Source organism: Meleagris gallopavo, chromosome 11, assembly GCF_905368555.1.
Source record: "Meleagris gallopavo chromosome 11, MGAL_WU_HG_1.1, whole genome shotgun sequence".
NCBI classification, from domain to species: domain Eukaryota; kingdom Metazoa; phylum Chordata; class Aves; order Galliformes; family Phasianidae; genus Meleagris; species Meleagris gallopavo.
The window spans coordinates 2,139,061-2,165,520 of record NC_139414.1 but is presented as its reverse complement, the minus strand read 5'-3'; the positions used below and the strand labels follow the sequence as shown (position 1 = coordinate 2,165,520).

General features: G+C 41.9%; 1 protein-coding gene across 7 annotated transcripts in view; it reads left to right on the top strand.

The window, feature by feature from the left end:
- Window positions 1–26,460, top strand: part of DGKD (diacylglycerol kinase delta) — a 57,436-nt gene that overhangs the window by 23,285 nt on the left and 7,691 nt on the right. For all 7 annotated transcript variants that reach the window (XM_085233235.1, XM_085233234.1, XM_010716602.3 and 4 more), the window contains 25 exons: window positions 3,327–3,431; window positions 4,067–4,199; window positions 5,106–5,212; window positions 5,770–5,895; window positions 7,089–7,191; window positions 7,695–7,857; window positions 9,844–9,952; window positions 10,710–10,849; window positions 11,607–11,691; window positions 12,216–12,310; window positions 12,410–12,509; window positions 12,663–12,936; window positions 14,780–14,941; window positions 15,691–15,819; window positions 16,737–16,833; window positions 17,759–17,869; window positions 18,665–18,761; window positions 19,523–19,630; window positions 20,458–20,571; window positions 20,925–21,059; window positions 23,644–23,795; window positions 24,530–24,641; window positions 24,806–24,898; window positions 25,265–25,384; window positions 25,709–25,826. In XM_085233235.1, the coding sequence (XP_085089361.1) occupies window positions 3,327–3,431; window positions 4,067–4,199; window positions 5,106–5,212; window positions 5,770–5,895; window positions 7,089–7,191; window positions 7,695–7,857; window positions 9,844–9,952; window positions 10,710–10,849; window positions 11,607–11,691; window positions 12,216–12,310; window positions 12,410–12,509; window positions 12,663–12,936; window positions 14,780–14,941; window positions 15,691–15,819; window positions 16,737–16,833; window positions 17,759–17,869; window positions 18,665–18,761; window positions 19,523–19,630; window positions 20,458–20,571; window positions 20,925–21,059; window positions 23,644–23,795; window positions 24,530–24,641; window positions 24,806–24,898; window positions 25,265–25,384; window positions 25,709–25,826 (3,088 nt within the window). The remainder of the gene's footprint in view (window positions 1–3,326; window positions 3,432–4,066; window positions 4,200–5,105; window positions 5,213–5,769; window positions 5,896–7,088; window positions 7,192–7,694; window positions 7,858–9,843; window positions 9,953–10,709; window positions 10,850–11,606; window positions 11,692–12,215; window positions 12,311–12,409; window positions 12,510–12,662; window positions 12,937–14,779; window positions 14,942–15,690; window positions 15,820–16,736; window positions 16,834–17,758; window positions 17,870–18,664; window positions 18,762–19,522; window positions 19,631–20,457; window positions 20,572–20,924; window positions 21,060–23,643; window positions 23,796–24,529; window positions 24,642–24,805; window positions 24,899–25,264; window positions 25,385–25,708; window positions 25,827–26,460) is intronic.

Here is a 26,460-nt window from a genome sequence, read left to right as displayed (position 1 = left end):
GTGATCTGGCTCATAAAAACTTGGGCAGCTCCTCTGCACAGCAGTGTTTGCTGGGGGCTTTTGTCTGCAGCAAAGCCTTTGTAAATGAAGTTGTTCCTGACTGGAAATGTCTTTAGGCATTCCCGACTGCCCTATGGCTCACAGGGCTGATAGCTGATGAGCAGGTTTTGTTCTGTGGCTGTTAAGGAGCTCTTTGCTGTCAGCATCAGGACTGAGTGAAGTCACTGCGTGCTGAGCTCTGGGCCCAGCTGCAGCTGGGTGGCACCCGGCTCCTGCAAGGACCGAAATCTGGAGAGCCACACCCAGAGAACTCAATAGCATTTGGGATCCAAAAGTTGTGTTCGTTTTTCATATTCCCTTTTTAGGAAGAACGAGCCCTTTTAGTTTACGTAATTGCTCATATCGAGATAAAATTCAGAGCTGTTTCAGCACAGGAGCACTCAGAGTTCTGTCAGTCCCCAGGCAGACCAAAACTCTGTGAGATTATAAATAAATCCTAAGACTTTGTATTGTCATTACATTTATTTTCTTTCTGACTCCTATCAAGGCACCCCCCTGTCCTAGCTGAGAAGCAATCAGATCGTTGTTATTGTGCTCTCCCTTTATATGAGAACAAGAGGTCAGTGGATGACATTACTGCTTTGTAAATTTAGAACAAATAAAAGGAAATGCTACTTCACCTAATGCGTCGTCATCCTGTGGAATACACTGTTCCAGGATGTTAGTCAAAAGCTGTGTCTGGAACATAAAAAAATAGCCAGAGCATGCTCCTAGCTGGCTGCATGTGCCCCAGGGGCTGCCCGACCACATGGCTCGGAGCAGCAGCTGTGCTGTGAGCATCACTGGGCTCCTGCCTGGGGGAGGACAGCTTCTTAGGGGGAAGATTGCCAAGGCTCCTTCTGGTGGTGATGAGGATGGCTTCTTGCTGATGTGGGATGTCAGACTGATGATCGGCCTCACCCAGCCAGCACAGAGTATGTAATGGTTCCTGGATTCCTAATTATCCTCAGAAAAACATTTAAGTAAGTGTAACACCACTGCAGGTTAAACAAAAAACCAGCTTTGTGTGCTTGTTTCGTTTCTCCAAAGAGTCATTACACGAGTTACGCTACAATCTTATCTGTCCTTCACAGTGAAGCCTGATTGCCCCACTTGGTCCTCCTTAGAACAGGAGTGAGGTCAGAGATTGTGTTCTACTTCCCATTTCTGAAAATACTGCTCAATCCCAATGCAAACGTTGGTTTAGTGCTGAGTGATGGTGAATGTTGTTCATAAATTCATCTTGCACAAAGCGATGTTTTATTTACAGTTCTGTGGTTATACAATAGACCCTTTATTTTAGTTCTGTGACTCCTTGGCTGGATGGTTCAAGTATGAAGACCTTGATCTCTTTGTTTGTCCTCTGCCTTACGAGCTTATAACTTTATTTGTTCAGCAGAAAGCTGTCTGATGCTGTGCGTGGAGATTTAAAGCTGAGGCATGGATGTTTTCAGGTGTTGATGATTCCTCTGTTTGACTCTCTCCAGTGATCCAGGAAGTCTGTATACTCACACTGAGCTCTTGGCTAAATTCTCTGCATTTCTGTCTTTTATACCATTGGCTTAAACTTCACGTCTTCCAGAGTGAATTAAAAATAATACTGTGCATTTGCCTTTTTTTAACTGAAAAGAGAAACAGGAAAAAATACAGCCCTGAATGAGTGCGTTCTGTTAATAATTAGTGTCACCAGCTGTTTTAAATTGTTTTTTTTCCTTCTGCCCAAGGGCATGCCAGTGACTTATTGAGTGAACTGGTAGCTCCTCATCCAAAATTGCTCTTTTTGAAGCAATAAAAGGTCCTTGGAAGCTTGGACTTTCCATAGGGTACTGCTCTACGTAGGCAGTTATGGATGTTCCAGCATGGGGCCCTGCTCTGCTTGATTTTTGTTGGATAGTTTAGTTCAAATTGCAACACGCATGCTGAAACTGTATTTCTAATAGGGGCCTCATTAATGTTGGTGTTTGTAGTGTGTTTTTCTAGGGGCTGGCAGTACATCTCAGTAAAATTTGTTATTGCAGGTGGATGCTACAGTCTGTCCTACAAAAAGAAATAGATTCTGAAAACTAAAATAGAGCAGAATCTTCTAGATACATCTTTTTTGTATTGATGTTACATCTATACTTCTTACCATGCACTCCAAGCCATTTGGACATCAGCAAGAAGTTTGACATTCAACTTCTGATGTTTTAAAATCTGTTATATGGATCGTAATGAGAGAAGTGAGAAAGAGAGCAGAAAACAAGTAGTTAGCAGGTTTTATACAGGGTTGTGTGTGGGCTCTTCGTGTTCCTGAGCAGCACCCCTTGGTGTGCCTGGGGGGCACACGGATCTCATCCACCTCACCTCATCCTACTTCATGTTAATCTTGAGTTTCAGATGATGGACACAATCTGCTGGAAAAGCAAATCCTATGGACAAATATTTTTTTTCTTAAGAGTTATGTGGGGGATGCAGAAGGGAAGGTTTTAAAGTTGACACATAAGAGAGTGTTAGGAAGTGTGGGGAAGAAAGGCTTTTGTCTTAAGAAGAAGAGATGTCAAGTTTGGACCCCAGCTGAATGGATAGCCCTATGGGTGTGGTCCCCTGAAGAACCAGGAGCTTTTCTTTCTCTGTGCTACTGCCATCTGATAAACCAAGAGAGAGTTGTGGTAGCTGTGTGGAAGCATGGCTGCCTCCCTGGGCCGATAGCATCCTTGACAGGGGTCTGGCTACCATGGAGCAGCAGCCCAGAGTAGAAACACACGGTCCTTTGGGATCACTCTTGGTGTGGCTGTCACTGAGCTGTGGAGATGTTGGTTTGTCTACCAGTTTTAGGATTTTGCCCTCTTAAATGCCTAATGTTGTACTTTTGGTCTGATATACGAAATGTTATCTAGTTTGTTAATTGATAGAAAGTGGTGTATTGTGCTGTTAACAAAGTATTTTAATGCTGTTGCCAATTTAAAAAGTACTTAAGAAAACAACAAAAGATCTGCACGTGCAGTATATTAACTGTTACTATTCTGTGCTTGATTTGTGTTGTGCTATTACTCAGATGTGAGACATTTCCTTACTCAGTTCTGCACTGAGAATGAGAACTGATAACCATGTGGTTCTATAAATTTAGCAGAAGAATTAACGTAAGCTATGGTAGAAGAGAAACATAATTGCAAGATGTAAATGACTTGTGTTGTGCAGCTTGTTACCTCTAGAAATAGCATCAGTAAACTGCACTTATGGTAACATGTTCTCTCCCTGTCTCTGACTGACATACCCAGTGTACTCATTAATTGTCTCTCTCTCTTCAGATTATCACTCCATGTCGGAAGCTCATCCTTTGTGCTGATAACAGAAAAGAGATGGAAGATTGGATTGCAGCACTGAAGACTGTACAGAACCGTGAACATTTTGAGGTAATGGGAAAATGTGTTCATTGTACTGTGTGTGTCCTCTCCTAAGCAACAGCTTGTTATGAAACATAAAAATAATTATTCCATTGTCTTTTCACTCTTCAGTTAACCTCCCTGTCTTAATTCACATCTTGCCTGCTTGCTGTTCAGCTTATTTCAGTGTATCTGTTCACTTTCTGGGGCTTTAATTAAACCAGCAGTGCCACCAGAAAAGAGCTGTCTGTGTTCTTCCCTCCTTGAAGCTTGTCTCCCTGTTGTCCCTCTTCTATGCTGGCACAACTGTTCCTCTGCTATGCAATAAACTGCATCGGGGAACTGGTCCTGCTGAAAACTTAATAAAAAAAAAAAAAAAGAGGAAAGGGGAAGGATCAACATCAGCAGCTAAGTTCTCCAGCTTGTTTGCATATGCACACTTGCAGTGAGGCAAGCAGGGGAAGTAGCACAGGAGTAAGCAATCTCTTCTGGCTTAAAGAGCTTCTAGAGCTACTGTGTGTAAACTGCACGTGGCCAAACCTATTCCCCAATAAAAGCATTGTATTTCTGCCTTTTCTCACTGCTGTATGCAGGTCTTTTTCTAAGGGGAAAAAAAATCTTGTGTTGCTACATTAGATTTTGCCATAATACATTTATTTTATTAGTCTACCCAGTACAGCATGGACCATTTCTCAGGGATGCACAACTGGTACGCCTGCTCACACGCTCGGCCAACATACTGCAATGTGTGTCGGGAAGCGTTGTCTGGAGTCACATCACATGGGCTCTCATGTGAAGGTACGTGTTGCTTTGTCTCCTGTTTTGGGAACAGCATTTGATAGCTTGATGACGTGTCCTAGAGGATTTTTAAGAGGAATATTGTTAACAGTCTGCAAGAAGATGATGTAGAAAAGTACTGCATAATAAACTTGAGGGAGCCACAGCCTGTATGTGAAACTGAAGATCATTTTTTTGACCTGGTGCTGCATCCTTCTGGCTGCTGAATCCCTTTTGGCTTCTCAGACAAGTTTTACATAGAAGTCAGAATGGGATTCTTGGCATTTTTTTATTTTTTTATTTTTTTTTTTTTTAAGTAGAAATGATGATGTTTTCATATTGATTTTAGTATTGGACTTGATGATAATATAGCTGATTTTTTTTTCATTACCCAACTACTGCTATCCCTTAGTAAAATCATACTTCTGAAATTAACAAGGATGTAATTCTCAGTTATTAGATAAAATATTAATAAGAATGCTCTTGTTTATAATAATATTCATATTTATAAGAACCTCCTTGTTAAATGCTTAAATAATGCTAGGAAGATTGGATTTTATTTTTTCAACTTTGCTATAGCAGACGTGCCTGCCTGGGCACTGCTCATACTTCTAGCAGGAATGAGACTACTTCCACACTCTGTAAAATGACGTAGGAGTGTATGACTTCATAAATCATGCCAAGTTGAACAAGGTGATAGTGAAACTTTGTACAAGCAACTGGTGAAATTGATGAGGCAAGAGTTAATAGCTAGCTCATCTTACTCAGTATGCTTAGAGTTGGTAGTTTTGGCAGTGCTAACAAGACCAATGTGTGCCCATGCTTTCTTCTGGAGCCAAGTGTGGTCATTTGGGAGAAAGCTTTTGCACAAACTGCCACATTATATGTTCTAAAGCTGGATTAATACGTTGTTCTTTTTTTCTCTAGTGTGCAAGTTTAAAGCCCACAAGCGGTGTGCTGTGCGGGCCACCAATAATTGCAAGTGGACAACTCTGGCCTCTATTGGGAAAGATATCATTGAGGACGAAGATGGGGTAGGCATCAATCTTAACTATTCTAACCTTAACTTGATGTGGAAGCACTGGTATGTGCTTTCTGCTCTGTACAAATACCACTTGTGCCTGTGTGTGTTAGTGGTGTGGTATAGGCAAGAAATTCGGTGTGAAAAGTCCAACCAAGGCAGTGAGGACTCCTTAATAGCAAGAGACTCTTGCCGTGGGCTAGGGGGAGTTGAGGTTAAATGGTTGGAGGCATAGGGAACTTAGTCTGAGTTTTGGCAAAGGAAAGACAATGAGTGGTAGGAACAGTATCTTATTATATCGAATGTCTGATGCAAGTCTTCATTTCCTGTGTAACCTGAGGTAAATCACCTGGTCTCTGCGTTTGAGCATGATGTAAACTGCCAAAAGAGATTTTTAGGTGTTTTCTAAAAATTGCCTGTGCTGTCCTCAAAGAAAATTGCCTGTGCTGTCCTCGAAGAGTGCATGTTAAGACTTGCACAGTGTATATCTGAAAGCCACAGCGCATCCTGCAGCCTTGAGTTGCATGCTGGTAGGTCCATGGTGGTTCTCTGCCTCTGTTCCATTTGTAGATCTCAATGCCACATCAGTGGTTGGAAGGAAACCTGCCCGTGAGTGCCAAATGCACTGTGTGTGATAAAACCTGTGGCAGCGTCCTACGTTTGCAAGACTGGCGCTGCCTTTGGTGCAAAGCCATGGTAAGTTGAATGAAAATGGTAATTCCAGTAAGAGGGTAGTCTTTGATCAGCTCTATGGTTTGTCCCTTTAATGAAGTTTACTTGAAATGAAATCTCTTAATAATACTGACAGTATTTGCTCTGAAGGACTTCATTGCTTTCTCCAGATGATAGAGAGGCTGCAAGAGGTAGGAGTATAAATTGTGCTGAAAAGCACCACTGTGATGCATAAAAGTAAGAACCGAAATTAATACCTGGCTTCTCTGCAAGCTCATTGTCTTTTGATAGTGAGCTTTTGTAGAAGAATCTAATCGTTGTAGATATGAATCAGTGCCTCAGGTATGGGAGATCTCAGATTTTAAAGAGCTGCTATTTGGCATTTCTACAAGTTGAAAAGATGCATCAAAAAAGATTACAGAGAATACAACGCTATTTTGATAATAGTAGTTTCCTTTCCCACTGCAGTAGGTTTATCTTGCCTGAGCACTGTAGTGGTACAGGTCTTGCTATATTTCCAGTTGTCTTTGAGATTAATAAGGGAAGCGTTACAAAGTATGAGTTTATGGAATGTTTCAGAGGGATGCTCAGACCCCATATAAACCCTCTGTCTTGCAGTCTTCTAATGTCTTAAATGCCTTGTTCTACTTCATACTTATTTTTGTGTGGCTTGATTAATCCCTTCTTCTCTCAGTTCTTGTGTCCTTCATGTGCTCCTGCCTCGTCTTCTTGAATTTCCAGGTTTTTTTCGTTGCTACGTTTGATCACAGAAACATAGGCTGGCTTGGCTTCGGAGGGACCTTCTAGTTCCAGCCTCCTGCTGTGGGCAGGGCTGTCATCCATAAGATCAGGCTGTCCAGCTGTCCTGCCCGGCCTTGAATGCCTCTGGGAATGGGACATCCACAGCTTCTTTGGGAGGAGATTTTGAAAACACAGCACCTGAAGGCTCTTAAAGCAACATAATTTGTTATCTGGTCTTCTCCAAACTCACACTGCTAGTCTTGTGAATTCAGATGTTGGAAAAAGTACATATTAATGTAGAGTAGAGGAGAGTTAATAGAGGCCTGATAGGTCATTCTGTAACATAACTAACTGATTGACGCTTCCTAGGGATCTTTCCATCTTTCTTTCCTTCTTACCCTTTGAAACCTCTTGTTGGATGATTCTTTGTACATCACAGTTCCCAAAAGGATCTGAAATGAATTTGTTTGTTTCAGGTGCACACAGCATGTAAAGAGTTGTTGCCAAGCAAGTGCCCTCTTGGGCTGTGCAAAGTATCTGTCATTCCTCCTACTGCTCTTAACAGCATTGATTCAGATGGTAAGTATCATTACTAAGTAATGCCTTCTTTCTCTTCCTCTCACTCACAGTCCTTCCAGTTAACACTGTTAATGCCAGATTCTTTTGATTTAAAATTCTGCTTTTGGTGCTGTTGCAATTCCAGACTAGAAGATCTTGCTGACGTATGGTGTTGAGCTGTTTGCTTTGCTTTTGCATTCAGTTTATTACTCTGTCAAGTTTTTTGCTGAGCTGCAGCTGTTAACATTTATGAAGAACCAACTCTATTGCAAAAGCGGTTTGGGAGGGCCGGGGAAGCTGCAAAATTTGGCATACTGTTAGATGATAAGTGTGACATTTGGCAGCATGAGCTATGGTTCGTGCTGGATTCAGGGCTGTGCACATTTGGCATGTACTCAATGAGTGCCATAAGCACAGGGAATGTATTAACTTTTTCAAACTAGGGTATGGAATGTTGTTTGTTTGTTTTCTCATTCCACCTCTTGACTTTTCCTCCCTGCCCCTCACATCTTTCCTTAACTCAGGTTTCTGGAAAGCTACTTGCCCACCTTCTTGCACAAGTCCTTTGTTGGTCTTTGTCAACTCAAAAAGTGGAGACAACCAGGGAGTAAAATTTCTACGAAGATTCAAGCAGCTACTGAATCCAGCGCAGGTATTTGACCTTATGAATGGAGGACCTCACCTCGGGTAAGCAGATATTCTATAGAGGTGTACATTCCTTGTAAATACCAGCAAAGCATGTTTATATAAGCTCATCCTCAAATGTAAGAAAGAACTTATTCCTGAGAGAGGAGACTGGACACGTAAAGTTTGAGGGAGTTTTCACCTCTCAGTGTTTAGTGCTATTGATTAACTCAAAATATATGCTGTTGAAGAAGACTGCTCTATCCATTTGTCAGTAATAGCAGAACAGCTTGAGGGATTTTGGGGGAATTCCAGCAACACTCCCCTGGAAGAAGACCAAGCATGGAAAGATGAAATCCAAGAAGTCCGACAGTGGACTTGTAACAGACATCTTGAAATTTTGTCAATGAGTGTTAAGTTAAATCAACTGCACATTCAGATGTCAGAGATAGCAAATGAATACTGTTAAAATTAGATAAATCCAGACATAACCTGGTAAGTGTGTGAACCGTCCATCCTTTAAAGATTTAATGACAAGGCTGATAAAGTGTCACTTAGTGCTTTCAGTTGCTTCTGCCTAATGATCTGGCATTTCAGATTTGTTTGCAGGATTTCACTAGAATAAGTATTGATTAAAGAAAATGAGAAGAACTGTGGAACAAATCCCTTTGCTGTGTTTCTGCAGCTCTATTTAAGAAAGAAGTTTGATCTCTAGTTTGCTCCCTCTAAATGCTTCTGTTGCATCGGATTTGAGTAACTGTCTTATGAATCAGTGCTTTTTATTACAAGAACTAACACAGGATGAACCTCCATTGTATTTTTCTGTATTTAACTCAAACTCTATGACCTGCAGATGCAGGGTGTTAAATCTAGAAGCATCCATTCTGGGATGAGTGATCACTAAGAGCTGCTCCAGACTGTTATTGCTATCATAAGAAGTTGTTCTTTGCCATAGTGCATTGCAAAAGACTGACCTTTAAAACTGCAGTGTGCTATCCAGAGGATGTGCTTGGCTGATAAATAATTTACAGAGAACTTTTAAAATTAAATATTTTTCTTCTTCCTCACCCCAGTCGGACAGTGCCTATAAGCAGAAGCAAAGGAAAGGAGAGCTGTGGTACATACTTCTCAAACAGATTGCTCTTGCTTTTTTTAAAAAGGAAGTGATGGTACGGATTAAAGGCTGCTTCTTAATAATTGAAATATTCTAAACTTGTGCCAAATTGTACCCTAAGATGTTGTCATTGCTGATAGATGTGTCAGTAATGCTTGAAGAAGTAAGGATTCTCACGTGCTACAGCAAATACTTTCTAGGCAATAAAGAATAGATTAAAATGAATGAATAAAAGCAGGCGATAGTTCTGGGAGGTGTTCACTAAGAGACAGTTTCAAGCAGCTTTAGGAGAGGTTGTTTTTGCATCTAGTATTCTGGAAAGAGTGAATAAAACAAATTCCCACTTGTTTTGGAGTGCTGTTCGCTGCCTGCAAGACAGATGAGGTGCCAGAGAGTTGATTGATGTTGCTTTCCCAGAAGCTCTGAAGCTTGTGAGGTTTTATATGCTCTTGTAGTTGTCTGCTTTCTGAATGACTGCATCAGTTCCCGCTCTACTACAAGTCTTGCTCTAATTGGCATGGCCTTGAGTATGGAGGCAGTGACATCAGAGAACTCTCAGCAGTGACAAATAACTAGTGTTAGGCTGAAAGCAGCAAATGTGCAAAGAGGAATTAATTCAATGGATAAAACTATCACATGCCTGTTTCCTCTTCTGTTCAGACAAAAGTGCCTTGCTTTAGAAGGAGAGTCCGCCTGGGTCATATTTCTGTAGTGAATAGCCATTGTAAATTGCTTAGCCATATTAATAATTCCTTATTAATAATCATTTGAATTCATTTTAATCTGACAGTGGCCTGTATTCATTGTGAAATCAGAGCCTGCTTGAAGTAAATCTGACGTGATCATAACCTGGATTAGAATTGTTTACCATTCCTTTCTATAGCATCTGATTGTTCATCTTTCTTGGTTGTTTTTTTTCTTTCCCTTCTCTGCAGTTTACGCTTATTTCAGAAGTTCGACACTTTCCGGATCCTGGTTTGCGGTGGGGATGGAAGTGTTGGCTGGGTTCTCTCTGAAATTGATAGCCTCAATCTTCACAAGCAGGTACCTGCTCTATGAGCTTGTTGGGTGTAAGAAGGGAGGAACAACAGCGGAGGACTTCTACTGATTATACAGCTGTAGTTTGCCCTGAGACTGAAGCTGCTGAAAGCTTACTATAACTGTGTATTTGCAGTCATTTTCTGCAAGAAGCAGCACTGGACTAATTGATTATTCCTATCTGCAGTGCTCCTCTGCAATTTCCTTGCACAAGATCCAGTTTTAGAGTGGCTCTGAGTTAATTCTGCTGCATTGTCAGCAGGAACTTATACTTGGAAAGAGCTGCCATTAGAAAACAAGGATTTCAACTACAGTAGCAATTCTCATCAATTCCCTTTAATTCTCATGCTCTTTCCAAGCCTGGGATACCTAGAAATTTCATTGGAATAGAGATGTCATACAGCGTTTAATTCATTTCCATTTTGTCTTGGCGATGGCTGTGCTGATTTTACAGAAAAGGCAATGTCGCCACCTGATGGTTAAGTTAGTCCATCCATGGGATGCAGTACTTTTTAGCAAGGTGCTCTGAATGGTAGTGGTAATACACTCCTCACTCAACTGATAACTTAAAAGCAGAGAGAACTTTTCCTTATTTGCAAGCTCTTTTGACTGTTTTCTTCATCCAGCTGCTTCCCCTCCCCCTGGGACTTGCTATTTCTCAATAAGGAATCTTTGTAACAAATAAATCATGTTACTTTTGGCTGTTTGTGGTTTGTGTTTTTCCATTTGAATATCAATTTTTGTTTCTTTTTCTCTGATGCAGTGCCAGCTGGGAGTGCTGCCACTGGGAACAGGGAATGATCTTGCTCGCGTATTAGGCTGGGGATCTGCTTGTGATGATGATACCCAGCTTCCACAGATCCTGGAAAAGCTGGAGAGGGCGAGTACCAAAATGTTGGACAGGTGAATAATCAATGCTAAGCTGCATCTGTTGGGCTTCTTAGTAATTTCAGTTTGAATTTTCTTTGATAATCTTCTGTCAGCTTTTATCAACAAAAGCTAGTCTTGCTTTCTGTGTCAGTGCTGCGGAATTGTAGTAAGGGAAATGGGTGTCCAGAAATTGGCCCACTTTCCTTTAGGAATGCAAGGTCAATTACAGTATCTGTGCTTTCTTTTCAGTGCAGTTTTCTTACTTTTGAGTGGGACTTTATTTCAGAGTTGACCTTGTTCCAGAATTCTTGTCAGTTTAATTTGACAACCTCACACGTGATGTTTCAAACTGTTTTTTCTTGGGAAATTTGAAGCTATTTATCTTGAGTTTGGCTTTTAAATGAAAGCTGAACGCAGAAATGGACATGTTTACCTCTTGATATAACCTTTATATCTTCTTACATTTTAAACTTCTTGTCTTTACAACTGTATTTTGGCCTCTAGCATGTTGAATCAAGTAATGCCCATTGAATTGTTGTGAGTAAGGAAAGAAGTAAAGAGAAGATGCATGTGCTGTGGGATAGTTGTTCATAATTCTGTCCCTCTCTCTGTCCTTGGTTCAGCCCCTGTGCAGTTTCAGTGACTTCCTTCCCTGTGACTTCCTTACATCATTTATGCCCCTAACAAAGTGCTCTTTATCCTGCTTAAGTTTCTAACCAGTTAGATCCTCTGGGTAAAGGAAGAAATCATCTGCCATGCGGTGACATCTATTATGCCTCCTTTTCAACAGGTGGAGCATTATGGTGTATGAAACCAAACTCCCTCGGCAGGCCTCCAGTTCCACAGTCACTGAAGATTTCAGTGAGGATTCGGAGGTACTTTGCAAGATGCAGAAGGGGCAGGGAGCAATAGCCTCAGAATGGACAAGATGAGAGGCAGTGAGACAAGATGAGAGTTCAGATGGATGTCATAGGACCTACAGGGATCCTGGGGCTTTAAATCAGTGAAATATTAAAGAGGAGGTTGAGGTTAACAGAGTCAATGACCATAGGGAGTGCTTTGGGACAGGAAATAATTGACTACTCTGCTCTCATGATATGTTGTTGAAATTGTGGAAAGCTGCATAGTAGTAGTCACAGGAACTATAATCTACTGTGGATTTAAACATTGGGCTTTAGAGATGCTGAGAACTGCACTGCTGATGATTTCTAGGTTCAGAATTAGTTTTTTCATCAAAACATAGTCTTCAGAGAGTAAATAAATTCTGGACCATAGAACATTTCCAAGGCAAAAAAGAAGCTATGTAGTGATAGGTACTCTCTGGGGAGCTGAACATAAACATTGTGTGCTCTGATTTTGGGAGGCAGCACCTCAGTGGCTTGTTTCTGACTGTCACCAGGTGCAGAAGATTCTCTTCTATGAAGACTCTGTTGCTGCTCATTTGTCCAAAATTTTGACTTCTGACCAACATTCAGTGGTCATCTCCTCAGCCAAGTGAGTACTTAAAGGAGAATTATTCTAAATGAAAATTGCACTGTGAAGATCCCGAAACAATCCTTGCATGACTGTGTTTTCCTTACCATCTTTGTCTAGGGTGCTTTGTGAGACAGTGAAGGATTTTGTGGCTCGAGTAGGGAAAGCCTATGAGAAGGCAACAGAAAGCTCAGAGGAATCAGAGGTCATGGCCAGGAAGGTAAAATTGAAAAAATGGTTACGGTTTCCTATTCTGACATTGAAAACTGTGGTTTTCAGAGAAATAGGATAGCAGCAGTTCAGCAAGCTCTAAAAGGTTGAGCTATCTAGACCCACTATTAGTCCTGCTTAAAACTTCTTCTTCACCCTGTAGTGCTCTGTCCTGAAGGAGAAGCTGGACTCATTATTGAAGACACTGAATGATGAATCTCAAGCATCTTCATCTCTGCCAAACCCTCCTCCCACCATTGCAGAGGAAACCGAAGATGGTGATGGGTCAGGCAGTGCTTGTGATTCTTCCAGTGAGCGGTCAGTGGGCTCTTCATGTACTGCACGGCCCCAGATATTTCGCCCCCGGGAACAGCTCATGTTGAGAGCCAACAGCTTGAAAAAAGCCATTCGTCAGATTATAGAGCATGCAGAAAAAGGTAACTTGTTAGGAGTCCTGCTTGTGGCTTATTATGGGCTCTTGAGTGTTTCCATTATTCCAAAGGAGAGTAGAGTTCTTTATTAACAACAGCTTTCCTTAGCTGGAGAAGCTGTTTGTTAGCCCTGGCTGTCTAGTTCCATCTCTGCTAAGCCCCCAATGTTTGAAACATTGCTTGGTAAATGAGTCTGAAGTTCAAGGTATGTTCTCCCCAAAGGGCTGGTTTAGGAAGTCACTACCCTCCCACACTCTGTTCATTTGGGTTTCCTGTCTGTCCCCACCCATACCACAACTGTGTCAGCGCAACTGTTTGTGTGGTCTTGCTGTAAAACAGATCTGAAAATACTTGGGAAGAAAGTATTTTAAGTATTTTTACTTGAATTGTTTCAGAAATCTCTTTATAGTACAGCCCAGCAAAACAGTGCAGTGGTACAACTGAAAGGCAATGAACTGTAGCACAAGGCAAGAGAGAATGCAGAAACTTTTTAAATGAGCTTTCTTACTGGGAAAATGTTATAATTTTGTACCTTGATACAAATCAGTCTTGTTCCTGTGTTAACTTCCTGGGCAGGTGATCCTCTTCTTCTCGCCTTGGCCCTTATTATGACCCCAGCCACTCACACCCCTAGCTCTAAGTTTCATTTCCTTCAAAAAGCTTCAGGCTCGCAGATGTTAGTCATAAACCTGGTGGTTTAACTCAGACCAAAGGAAGTATGTAACAGCTTCTGATTGAAGATAAAAGTATTGAAGTTGCAGATGTTTGTCCATGTATACCTGAACATGCACTGTAGAGAGCAACTCTGTAATGAGTTAAAAATCTTTGCAGTGTTACTTGGATTTCCAGCACTGCATCATTGTGTGCAGCCTTGTTGAAGGTGAAGATACATGAAATGATGGAAGTTGAGCAAATAGCCTGCTTCTCTGAAGCAGAGATCCTGACCTCGGTGCTGCCTCACTTTGCTGCTGCTTACCTTGTGCTGATTTGATGCTTTTTGTAGTTCTTTGTAACCCAATCTATTCGCTTAATCCAGCAATACTTTGTTTGTTTGTTTGCTTATTTATTTGCTCAGCTAGCAGGTTGGATTTCCTGGTGGATAGTTCTCATGATCTGCAAATTCAGCACACGGTGAGGGAGAGGCTCTGAAAGAAGTGGTGAGCTGGTAGTTCAGCTGTACCCTATGAGAGGTCATTTGGGAGGAAGCACTGTTGTTTATATTTGATTATTTAAGCAGTGTGCTAGCTTTAATTCTTGCCAGTTCTTGGGCAAACTCCAATTACATTTCAGATGTATTTATTCAACTTGTCCAAACCATTTTCCTTCTTCCAAAGAATGCCATTTGATTCTTTTCTTTTGTTTGTATTGTTTTTTACCAAGTTCCTCCTGATTGTATGTATCTAAGAGACCTTTTCAAGTGACTTGTCTTATTGCCTACTACAGATTAAGCAAACAGAAAATTCAGTTTGATCAATCATTTAATGTCCCACTGGTTAGAATTTCTGGCAGCATCTGAATGTGAATAAGTGGAAGCCCAGCACTTGCAGCACAGTTTGCATCTTGGGAAGCCTGAATTAAAAAAAGGCTTAAAGTTGGATGCTTCTGTTTAGAACCTCATTGCTGAAGCTCTCTGCGGAGAAAGCAAAAGACTAAGCCATCCCAGTTCCAAAAGCTCTTCAGAGCAGAGTTTAGGTGAGGCAGATGATACAGGAACACTTTTTGTTATTCCTATGCTTTCATATAAGTAATCCCTACAGTATGATGGGACTCTAAAGATCTTGTTTCTGTCACTGGGGATGTGTTCTCTTCCTAGAAACGTTGTAATCACCTACTTTCTCTTTCTTCATAGCTGTAGATGAACAGAATGCCCAGACTCAGGAGCAAGAGGGCTTCCTGCTTAGTCTCTCAGCCTCTGAAGAGGGCAAGGAGCTAAGGAATGAGGACAAAATCTCCCTGCAGTCGTCACACAGCAGCAGCTATGGATTGTCCAAAGGGAGGAGCCAGAGGAAAGGTACTGCTTCAGGGCTGCAACCGTGCAGCTCTCACCTGCAAACTGCACTTCTGTTAGTTGTAAGAAGTGAGGGATGTGTTACGTGTATCCTTCCATATTCTGTTCTCTACTTGTTAACTTCAGATGCTTGGCTTTGCATATTTCTGTGTTCAGCCCTGTGTTCATATGCACCATTTTTTGATATGTTGCTGATGGTCTAATTTCTTAGCATATGACAGCTAGGATTCCAAAATTTTCTTACCACTTAGCAGTAATCTGCATTCTCTTGGCTTCCAGTGCTTGGACAAAAATGGGCTTGAGAATTTTTCGTGTCATCTACCTGATGATTCATCCCTGTAAGCTCCTGCCAATCCTTTACAGATGACAGGGAACAGAATCCAGTTAGTTTAAATAAGTCTGTTACGTGAATAATTTTAGAGATCCTCAATCGCTCCAAGTTTATTTGGAACTTAACTGAATATGAACTGGGAGCCAAATATGCTGTCTGTCATGCTGCTGGCACCAGAAGATTTTTCTTGTCTCTATTTCTAATAATTGCCTGTCACATTTCTGCACCTCAAGTCTGTGAGGTTTTCTGGCTGCATATATGCCTCATGTCTGTCTCTTCATGACAGCTCTTTCACAGTGGCCGGAGTGTTTTTGTCATTGACTGATTCTTAACCCAGTCTCCCTGCTGAAGTTGTGCTGTTATGTGCTGGTCTGAATCACATCATGTTTGTCAATAGCCATGTTTGTGTTATGTTTTACAGCATCCAAGTCTCCTTGTGAAAGACAAATAAGCAAAGGAAGTTTATCACTGGGCAGTTCTGCATCTCTTCCTCCCCAGACAGGAAATCGAGACAACTTGCCAATGCTGAACACAAAAATCCTCTACCCAAGTGAGTGTAATACTACTGTTCATTCAAGCAGCCCACTGGAATATGGGTGACAACAGAGCAGGCTTAAGCCTCTGTATAAAACATGAATTTTTTCTGCCGGATGTCCTTTTGCTGGGTCCACTTGGAAATAAGTCTCTTTGTAGATAACTTTCCACTAGAACAGAACAGTGGAGGCATGGAATGATTATAATAATTTTCAATACAGCTGAGACCTAAACACAGATTTCTATTAACCCTGTGCAGTGGCAGAATTTATGTATCAGTTACAAGAAGGTTCTGAGCTCAGGGAGCTTGAGAAGGCTGATAAGGTGCCAGGCTGCTGAGAGAAGTTTCTGGAAAGTGGCAGCCATGGACTGGGAGCAGTAATCTGTGTGAAGAGTGCACAAACCCAGCAAAATTCCAGCCTCATGCATTTTGTGTAGCAGCTTCTGTCCATTACTCTAGTGCTGTCTTTCTACCTGTTCCCCCAGTTTCTGGTACAGACTGATTCTTCTGGAAGGAAGCTATTTTCTCTCTCTTTGAAAAAGTTAATGTTGGTGCGTTGTCAACAAATAATTTCAGAAGCTGGAGACGGTAATTCTTGGGTGACAAGGAGAGTAATTTCAGTCCTCCTTCTCTCCTGCTCCGTGAAGCAGGGTGTTGCATGTCTCACCCTGGAGCAGAATACCTACTGTAGTGAATACGCTGCCATTGCCCATTCTCATGTGTCTGTTGGCCTCAGGTGACATCGTGTCACTCAACAGGCAATCCCATAAAGTCTTCTTGTTGAGAGTGCTGAGCCTTCTGGAGTGGAAAAAAGCACTATTGCTCGTTGCTTTCCTCAGTGAGTGACTGGAGTTAACGTTAGTCTGAGGCTGAAATGACATATTTTCAGTTTATTTACTATCATGATTTTCTCCTTGCCAATTTTCCTGCAGATATCCGTGCTGGTATGTCTGGGTCTTTGCCTGGGAGTTCTGTCATCAGCCGCTTGTTGATCCATGCTGATCCCTTCAACTCTGAGCCTGAAAATCTGTGAGTATGCCCATTTGAAGTCAGTGGGCATTTCCAAATGAACATCAGCATTGTGCTGACAAGTAGAGACATTTGGAGAGCTAAATAATGGACTGCAGCAACTCAGAGTTATATAAATGAAATCATATGCTGGTGCCAGTGAAGGTCATCTTATGTAGTTATTATACATGCAGTGACATGTGAGACTCACAGTAGAAGACTTCAGGTTTTAGGTGAGAGAGTGAAATCCAAATCAGTTTTTTCCGAACACTCAGAAATTACTCCAGCTTTCAGTGAGCAGGCAGGAAGTTGTGTGGGAATCAGTACCATGGAGGTCAAAGAAATCTTGTGGACAGGGCACAGTAGGGCAAACAGGTAGCAAATGTGATGTGAACTCTCTCAAATTGTTTCTATTAAATTATTTAACAGAAAAATTCAGTTAATACATATTTAATGTGTTTGTTTGTTTGTTTTTCCTCATGGGATTCAGTGTCCCTAAAAAGAGGTTACTTCTGACTTTATTTGTCAGGCTGTAATTAACACTAATATATACATACTTTAGCAATTAGCATTGCAAATGTTTTGTGTGCCTTTTTCTCAATTCCAGTGACCAGGCATGTAGCTTTTTATAATTCAAATGTAGACTTTGGAGTGTGTTTTTGGTGGCAGGGGGAGAATTCCTCCACAGATCTTGTGGCTGTGAAGTACTCAGGTCACAGGCTGCAGACTGGGGACCTCTGCTCAGTTGCCCATTTTGTGGTTTTAAGTTTTAGGCACTTCCCAACAGTGCTCATCTGGCACGTTGACATACAGCCTTCTTGTTCTCCACCTTTTTATACCTTTTCATTAGGTGGACAAGTGAGACATGTGAGATGTATCCCACCTGGTGTATAGACTTAGGAGTGAGAGTTTTGGGGTTGTGTTTTTTGTTTTTCTTATTTGACAGTGAATGTTACACAGAGAAGTGTGTGATGAATAACTACTTTGGAATTGGACTGGATGCGAAGATTTCTTTGGACTTCAACAACAAACGTGACGAGCACCCAGAGAAATGCAGGTGGGTTTGATATTGACTGATTTCTACTGCCAGAAGTGACTGAAATCAGTTTATGTTTTCATATGTGCTTTTGAAGCCAGTTGTCTGGAAATATGCTGATTAGATACATCATCAGTCTCATTTGTGTGATCTTCTGTTTTGAAGGTTAGGAAGAAGGCTTGAAATCATGATGGAGAAGATGATTTTTCTAATTTATTACTGATTCATTATGCTGCTGTGGATCTTAGAGTAGCTACATCAGTGTGGATGCAGTGCTTTAGTTCTATTTACTTTGTAATCTCACACACAGGCTTTTCTCCTGGACTTACTGTTTAGCTCAGATAAGAACACATCTCAGCTTTAAGTGCTACTGAGGCTGAATTTGGCCTTGATACTAAATTAATACAAACAACCACTGTATCAGTCTCAGGCTTTGGCCTTTTAAATACCTGGGCAACTAGAAGATGATTTGTATAGCATGGGGTTGGTACATTTTCTTGACATGAGCTAATGTTGCAAACCACTGTTGATGTCCTGGTGTATGAGACTGACCCCTTCTGTGCTGTGGGAATCTCTTTTTGTGTCTGGTAATATATGTTGCTCAGTTATCCCAAGTTTCTACATGACACTTTTTTTCAAGGTGAATATTTTCTTAATGTAAGTGATGGTAATTTTGAGTTTGACCCTTTTAGAAGCAAAGCTCATTAGTATTTTAGGATGTAGGAGGTGCCATTTCAAACTATATGGATGCTTTTGCCTCTGAGTGAAAAAGTGAATGCCACTCCTGACCCTTTCGCTTTTGTTTTGCTCCCTTAGAAGTCGTACTAAAAACATGATGTGGTATGGAGTATTGGGGACCAAGGAGCTGCTGCACAGAACGTATAAAAACCTGGAGCAGAAAGTGTTGCTGGAGGTGAGGAATTAGCATGTCCTTCTGGTGCCAAAACTGGAATACCTGATTGCATCTCCTTCAGATCCTTTGATTTTGGGGTTTTTGGCATGGTGATTCTTCTTGCTGACTAGGATGTTTCCCTTGCCTGCTCGATGCAATGTACTTGCTGTATCTTTGTGGCAGCTGGAAGTGGTTTTTCCTAGTTCTGGAAAATAACCTGTATTCTCAGCCCATTATAAGAAGCGTCATCATGTTGGGAAGTAGTAACCATCCCCAGCTCCATGTTAAGCATGGGTAGGATTGTTAGATGTGGTGTCTCATGTGAAGACAGCATTTTAGATGGTGTGAAGGAGAGCTTTAAATTTAACTATGCTTATAAGGTAGATCAAACAAGAAAAATAATTATTCCTATATTGCCTACCCACAGTATAAATGACTGTAACAGGGAGACCCTCATCTCAGCAGACTGATTGGTGGTTCAGAAGTTTTATTCCCCTTTCTGGAATAGACTAAAAGGCTTGCCAGCCCTCTCAGGTGTTCCTTTTGTCTGTCTGGTGTAAAGAAGCAACAGTCTCTCTCTACAGCCTACCTCTGCCAAAGGAGAGGTGGAACATGAATGAATATGTTCTTTTACTCTGTTAGATGGAAAAATTAAGCTGAAGAAACCTGAATTAATTTATTGCTTAGCTGTTCCATACAGGCTGTTCTTAGAATATATGCAGTGGCAGGAAGACGTTCTTTACTGCTGTGCTGATAGTAATGATGCCTTCCTTTCTGTACAGTGTGATGGGAGGCCAATCCCTTTGCCCAGCCTCCAGGGAATTGCTGTACTCAACATTCCCAGCTATGCAGGAGGCACCAATTTCTGGGGTGGAACCAAGGAAGATGATGTGAGTATTCTCTTAAGATATCTCAGGAAATGTTTTAAATTGATGTTGCTTCTGTTGGCTCCAGGACAGAGCTGAGTACAGAGCTTTGAAGAAAAGGACAAGGGGCATGTCTGCCTGTATTTCTTTTGGGAGTTGGCTAGAATACTGAAAAGTCAGTATTCAGCAGCTTTGCACCCAAGCAAATCTGTAGTGATTCAGAAAGAAACCAGATGCTGTCCTGAGCACTTCACTTCCAAGAAGTATGCCAAATTTTACTCAGAAGGTGGTGAAGCAATGAATCAGGTTGCCCAGAGAAGCTGTAGGTCCCCCATCCCTGGAGGTGTTCGTGACCAGGCTGGGTGCTGCCCTGGGCAGCTTGATCTAGTGAGGGGAAACCCTTCCCATGGCAGAGTTTGGAAATGAATGGGCTTTAAGGTCGCCTACAGAATGGCTTGGGTTGAGATTTTATGAAATTGACCTTCTGCCCTCAGTCTACATGAGAAGTAAAGCCCCTTGAAGGAAAAGGGAGCTGGATCCAGTCAGAAACGTTGTATTATTTGAAATGAAAGGAGTGCCTATTCTCATAAAAATAATTATTCCCTTATGGATACAGTCTTTGTGTTAGAATTATGCTTTCACCATTGGAAGCATGGTGGAAATATTGAGGCTCTTTTTATCTTTCTGGTATCACTGCAAATCTTCACCTTCTATCCTCATTGTTAATTCTGTATAGATTAAATAGCATAACTGAAAACTAAACCCTAACTCTGTACCAGCAGGGTGAAAAGGAAAACCTCTCTAACAGAGCTGTATGTCAATTGAATTCTCCCTCCCTTGTGTTTGACTAGACATTTACAGCCCCCTCCTTCGATGACAAGATTTTGGAGGTGGTAGCCGTGTTTGGTAGCATGCAGATGGCAGTGTCACGAGTGATAAACCTACAGCATCATCGGATTGCACAGGTATCAATTGCTTTTATGAACTCTTCTTGCCGTCTCCACCTCCAGCCAAGTGATGTTTTTGCCAGTTTCATTCTGTAGAGCCTTCCTTCCTGTTCTCTCTTGCCCATGAAAGAAGATCCGCTGGGATTGAGAAGGTGCATATTCAGGGGCAATGTGGATATGGAGTTTTATTCTGGTGTTCATTGTGAGAGGAGTTAGATGGGCATTTCTAAATATGATGGTCCAAAGACAGAGCAAATGATGCCTGCATGATCTAGTAGAAACAAAGCTACTGTACCTGAGGAAGTGTTTTGGAATGAGTTTCTCGTGCTTCTGGAAAAGCAGTGTTTCTGCATTGCAATCATTTCTTGCAGTGTCGAACTGTGAAGATAGCCATCCTGGGAGAAGAGGGAGTTCCTGTCCAAGTGGATGGAGAAGCCTGGATCCAGCCTCCGGGCTACATCTGGATTGTTCATAAGAACAGGGCACAAACCCTGACCCGAGACAGGGTAAGACTGCCTTGAATGCATTGCACAGCGCACTCTTGTTCTGATGTCACGTATTCCTGCAGTGTGTCAGTGGCCACACATGAAAGCTTATCTTGGTAGATGCAAGAAGTAATACTTTGTGGAAAGAATATGATTGAGCTTGCATTCACTACTTGGGGAATCGTATAGGTAAAGCTTTGGCAAGTTTATTTTGCATCATTCTTCTAGGTGCCCAGTGACACAACATTTCTTAACATGCTGTTTGTCCCACAGAATTTCTGACCAGTGGACTGGCTAGATTCAACTGTTCAATATTTTGATTTCTCACTATTGTTCAGTATGTGACTTAAACTTCCTTTGCTAAGAAAAGTGTCTCTCATGCCTGGTTCAGCAGCATGTGCTCATCTAATTTCTTAAGTTTTAAATGTATCTGATGAGTACTATCACGTAAGGAAAGTCCTCTTGCTATTTTAAAGTATTGAATGGTGGGAAGCTAAGGGAAAAGATAAAGGAATTGCTGTAGTGAGAGCTCAATAATTGTCCATTGATAAACAGTTTTGTTGACAAAAGTTCTTAATAGTTACCAGCATAGCATGCTTTGAGAGCAAACTGAAGTCAGCTGCAAAGGACACATCTGCTGAAAAACAGGCAAAGAGAGAATAACTAAGAACAGGAAAAAAGGGAAAGCAGCCTGATACAGACCAGGGACATTCCCTGTCAAGAAGCTGCAAGTATGATAGTGTGAAAAGAAAGGCAAGGTAGGCCTGCAAGGCCGCTGTCATGATAGCGCAGGGAAATACCCAAGCTCTCCCTTTAGTTGGGAGGGAGCAGTGGGTATTGGCAGATGTTAGGGTGGAGGAGACAGAAATATGTGCACAGTCTTTCCTAAGGGGGCAGAGAGCTTCTGCAATGTCTCGTTTTTCAGAGGGAGAGTGAGTAAGATAGCACACAGTCAAATGCAACAGGATTCCTGCTGAAAAGGTGGGAGAGGGAAAAGGAAAGGCAGCCTGTACGTGAGTCCTAGTGGGAAAGGAGAAGGAAGCACAAAGGCAGATGGGACACACGTGTCCCTAGAGTGTGCTGTGTGTATTGGCCTAGCTGATGCTATTGTTGTGCCACCCCACTTCTCCCTACCTGCAAATCAGGTTCTGCAGGCATGGAGCTGCCAGTGATCAACAAGTTTCAGTTTTGCAAAGTGGCATTCAATTCTTATCTTGACCACAGGCTTATCCTTATTTCTGCTGTCCTTGTGATTGTCACTGCACACCCTTCCCTTCATGACACAGAATCAGTCTGTCCTGTGAAGTAGATGAGGTGGGGTCCTGTTTTTGAGTGTGCAACCTCATACTTCTGGTAGCATTTTTCAAACATGGTACGGGATGTTTAGTTTCTTCTGAACCAAAGTTGGAAAAACTCACATTACCTCATGGCCTTATCTAACCACTGAAGAGACATCATCAAGACTGAGATCAGCAGATAGCTTCTACAGAGCTGACAAAGCTTGTTTTTATCTTGTATGAGAAGCAGCAGGGGAAGGCAGTGCTTTACCTCAGGACTTCACAGGTATTTGCAAATGCAGGAAAATGGTGTGTCCCCAGGCAGTCGTGTTCTGTTAGACACTGGATCGTCTGCTCCCTCCTTAGCCCTGTGCTCCTGACCTAGTTTGTGCTCACTTGAATTTCCAGACCAGAATCCACGACTACCATTTTCTTTTCCTTTCCCCTATACCCTTTACACTCATTCTCCTTTCCTCTTCTGACTCCACAAATTTCTGATTTTTTTTTCCCCTGTGAGTGGTGTGAATTGTTACCCCCCTCTTCTCTGAATTCTTTCTGTTTTAGTCGTCCCCTTTATGGTCCCTTCCCTTGTCTGATCTTCTCTATTCTGATTTCATGTGCTCTTTGCTCCATCTCTCTTTGCCAAGTGATTCAGTTGTGTCAGTTCTTGTTCTCACCGTATACAATTTAGATTCTTCTGCACTGGATCTGTTTTGCTTCTGCTCCCTCAGCACTAGCTGATGGTAGCAGAAATATTGGTAAGGCTGCAGGTAGGACAGGCCCTAGCTCTGTGTTCAGCTGCTAGTCCTGCCCTTACTGCAGAAGTTCAGTTTACTTCCAGATAAGGAAAAGTCTTGAACATTTTTAATTTTCAGCTCTGAGATGTAACTCGAAGAGAGATGTGCAGTAATTCTGCTGCTCCTTCCTTCCCCCAAAACTTGTAATTTGTCCAACCTTATGGATTTTTGCTGAATAACAGAAGACACTGTCTTGGGGACACATGTCAGAAGTCAGATTCCTGCTGCAAAGTGTAGAGGCAGTATAGATACTCAAAGCAAAGACACTGGGGAATTGGGGTCTGGCACACAGAAGTGGACTAACAATTTTACTAAAATAAGACTTAAATAGAAACTAAGCCAAGGCAGGGGAGTGACATGGAAAAGCTCAGCTGAAACTGCTAAAGTTAGCAAAGTTACCAACAGCTGAACAGCAAAAGTTGACTATACCAAACGTGTGTTTTACAGGCATTGGCCACTTAAAACCCTTGCGTTTCACAAGAGATTTATCTTACAGTATCTTATAGTTTGCTTGCTGTGGCTTTTTTTTAGGCATTTGAGAGTACCCTGAAGTCCTGGGAGGACAAACAGAAGTGTGAGTTGTCCCGACCCTCCTCTTTCTCTCTGCAACCAGAGATCATGTCTGAAGAAGAATCCACCCAGATCAACCAGTTTGGTCAAACTGCAGGTGCTCTGATCCACAGGTGAGGCTCCATTTGCTTTTGGTGAATAAAATTGTTCTCTGGTGCCTAATGTTCTTGTCCTACATTTCTGTTCACTTTCATCTTCTACCATGCTTATCCATGTTGCTGGGAGTTGCATTTTCATTGTGCATTATCCCAGCTGCATGAGGACTGAAGTTGAATAGGCTTTCTTAAGTTACTCCGAATAAAATATATTACTTTCATGAGCAAAAAGGGATCACTGAATTTTGAAACAACCCAATGGCTTTGATTGTCAGTGACTGTTAGCAGAAGTGAAACAAAGTCCTCTCTAGGAGCTCCTGTGGCAAGTTGGTTTCGTGTAACCCTGATGCCCAGCATCACGAAGATGTCACTTTATACTCATCCATTACTCAGATATTCTGCTCCTTGGTCTGGGCTTTTGAGGGAAAATGCCCAGAGTCATACCAAAGAAATGTCAATTAAACTGCTGTGTGTGCAGCAGCCTTTTAAATCACTTCACATTAAAATATCTTGGCCGCATTTCAAACTGATTTCAACTCATGCACAGAATTGAATGTCTGGAGTTGTGCATGTGAAATCTGCCTTGCTTTGCCTATGCATGCTCACCATTGAGGGGAGAACAGCCCTGCTTTGCCAGAGAAGACTGTGCCTCTCTGTACCTGTCAGTCTGATGTGTATTAAAAGAGATACGCAGTCAGAAAAGATCTCTTGCTTTGAGCATATGCTGATGCAATCTGTAATTCTCTCTTTAGCATTCGGGAAATAGCCCAATCCTACCAGGACATGGAACAGGAGCTTGCCCATGCTGTCAATGCCAGCTCCAAGTCAATGGACAAAGTCTACGCTAAATCCAAGTCTACAGAGGTACTTCACTCCCTTGGCATCTTTCTTTTGGTTCTTGTTCTGTAGCACTTGGTATCCCTTTCTGATTGACCAAATGTAGGCCTTGCTTCTCTAAGACTTCTTCCTTTTGACTGCTCAAACCTCTACATTTCCAGGCTTAATTGCAAGTAAATTGTTTCCTGCAGGGTCTGAACTGCAGCCTTGTTGTAGAGATGGTGAATAATGTAAAAGCCCTGCATAATGAGACGGAACTACTGCTGGCAGGCAAGATGGCACTGGTAAGAAACACAGAAGTGAAGCGGCCTCTCACTTCCTCTCCTCTCCTAATATGTATGGCCTTGGCAGCAACATAGCATTGGTCGTGGTCATCTTTGTCTTTGTAATAAGTCAATTAAAATGTTGTCATACAGGAATTGGAATGGTGTTGCTGGATAGATATGATGAGCAGTCAGGCTAGTTTGCTCAGTTTGGAGCTCAGAAAAGATACAAATTATTAACTGGGCAAAGTCTGAGTGGGGTGGCTGCTGTGCATATCCTTCTAAAATGAGGAACTGCCCTGTCAGCTAGGAATTTCAAGGCAAGGACACGACTGTATGTTCCGCTGTACGGCTTTTAACTCTACTTTGCTTCTATTTCTGATCCAGCAATTAGATCCTCCCCAAAAGGAGCAGCTCCAAGCAGCCCTGGCAGACATGGACCTCCAGTTGAGGAAACTGGCATACATCCCTTGGCTGTGGCAGCTTATGGAGCCCTGTGATGAGGAGGTGAGGAGGACCACAGCTGTATTTTCTTAGCTGTTTTTCACTACTTGGTTGTGTTTGACTTCCTGTGGATATATGACTGATGTGAGAAAAAAATTACTGAGAAGGAAAGTTGACTCCCTAAGACTAAGGAAAGTAATTTCCTGCTGATGTCCCTTGACTGACTTGGGATCAGCTTTCTCCATTTCCTTCCCTGTCTTGGTGAGAATGAGTTTAGAATTTTTTTCCTCTTTTGCAAAGTCATTGACCTGAGTTTGACAGTTCTTGTTTTTGGTCTGTTCCAGTGAACTTATGTATGTTTTCCTCATTCTCTCTCTGTTCCTATAGAATCAGATGCTGGATTATTCTAAACGCAGCCGCAGCGGCAAATTCCGGCTGGTGACCAAGTTTAAAAAAGAGAAGAACAACAAAAATAAGGAAACACATAGTAGCATGGGATTGCCGGGTACCAAGACTGCTCATGTGTTGTCTCTCTCTTTGTCATACCAGTGTGGTCGCAATACTTCACGTTCTCTCTCTGTTTCTTCTCATGTTTTCTCTCTCTTCTGTTTCACTCGCCTCTGCCTTTTCTTGGAATGGAATCTTTCTGACACGGCAAAGTAATTTATTGCTGTGTTCTAAGTCATGATCCCTCAGTACTAAGCAGATATTTCTGAGCTGAAACAGGAGGTACCCTCTGAAGAGTTCTGCCTACATCTGGCCATTTTCTGGGATATTTTTAAGGAGCTCAGTGAAGAGAATTTGAGGATTTTGGCATTTTAGGCATCAAAATGACTGTGGGGCCCAAGTCCGCATAACTCCAGTCTTTTCACTACTGATTCTCTGTGATATGGTTAATTATGTTTTTCTCAGTGACTCACTTTCAAGATTTTAATCAGTCATCATGTCTAAATGGCTGGGAATCAGCATCACCAGGTGCACCCTGATCTTTAATCCTACTGGTCAGTAGATGAATGCTGGCCACGAATCAACAAAATGTCAATCAGAACACTTTCTCTCCAATTGGCTACTTGATTTTTGGTTTATATGCTACCTATGAAGACCTCCTCCTAAAATTCAGAAGTACTATCTGTTCTGTG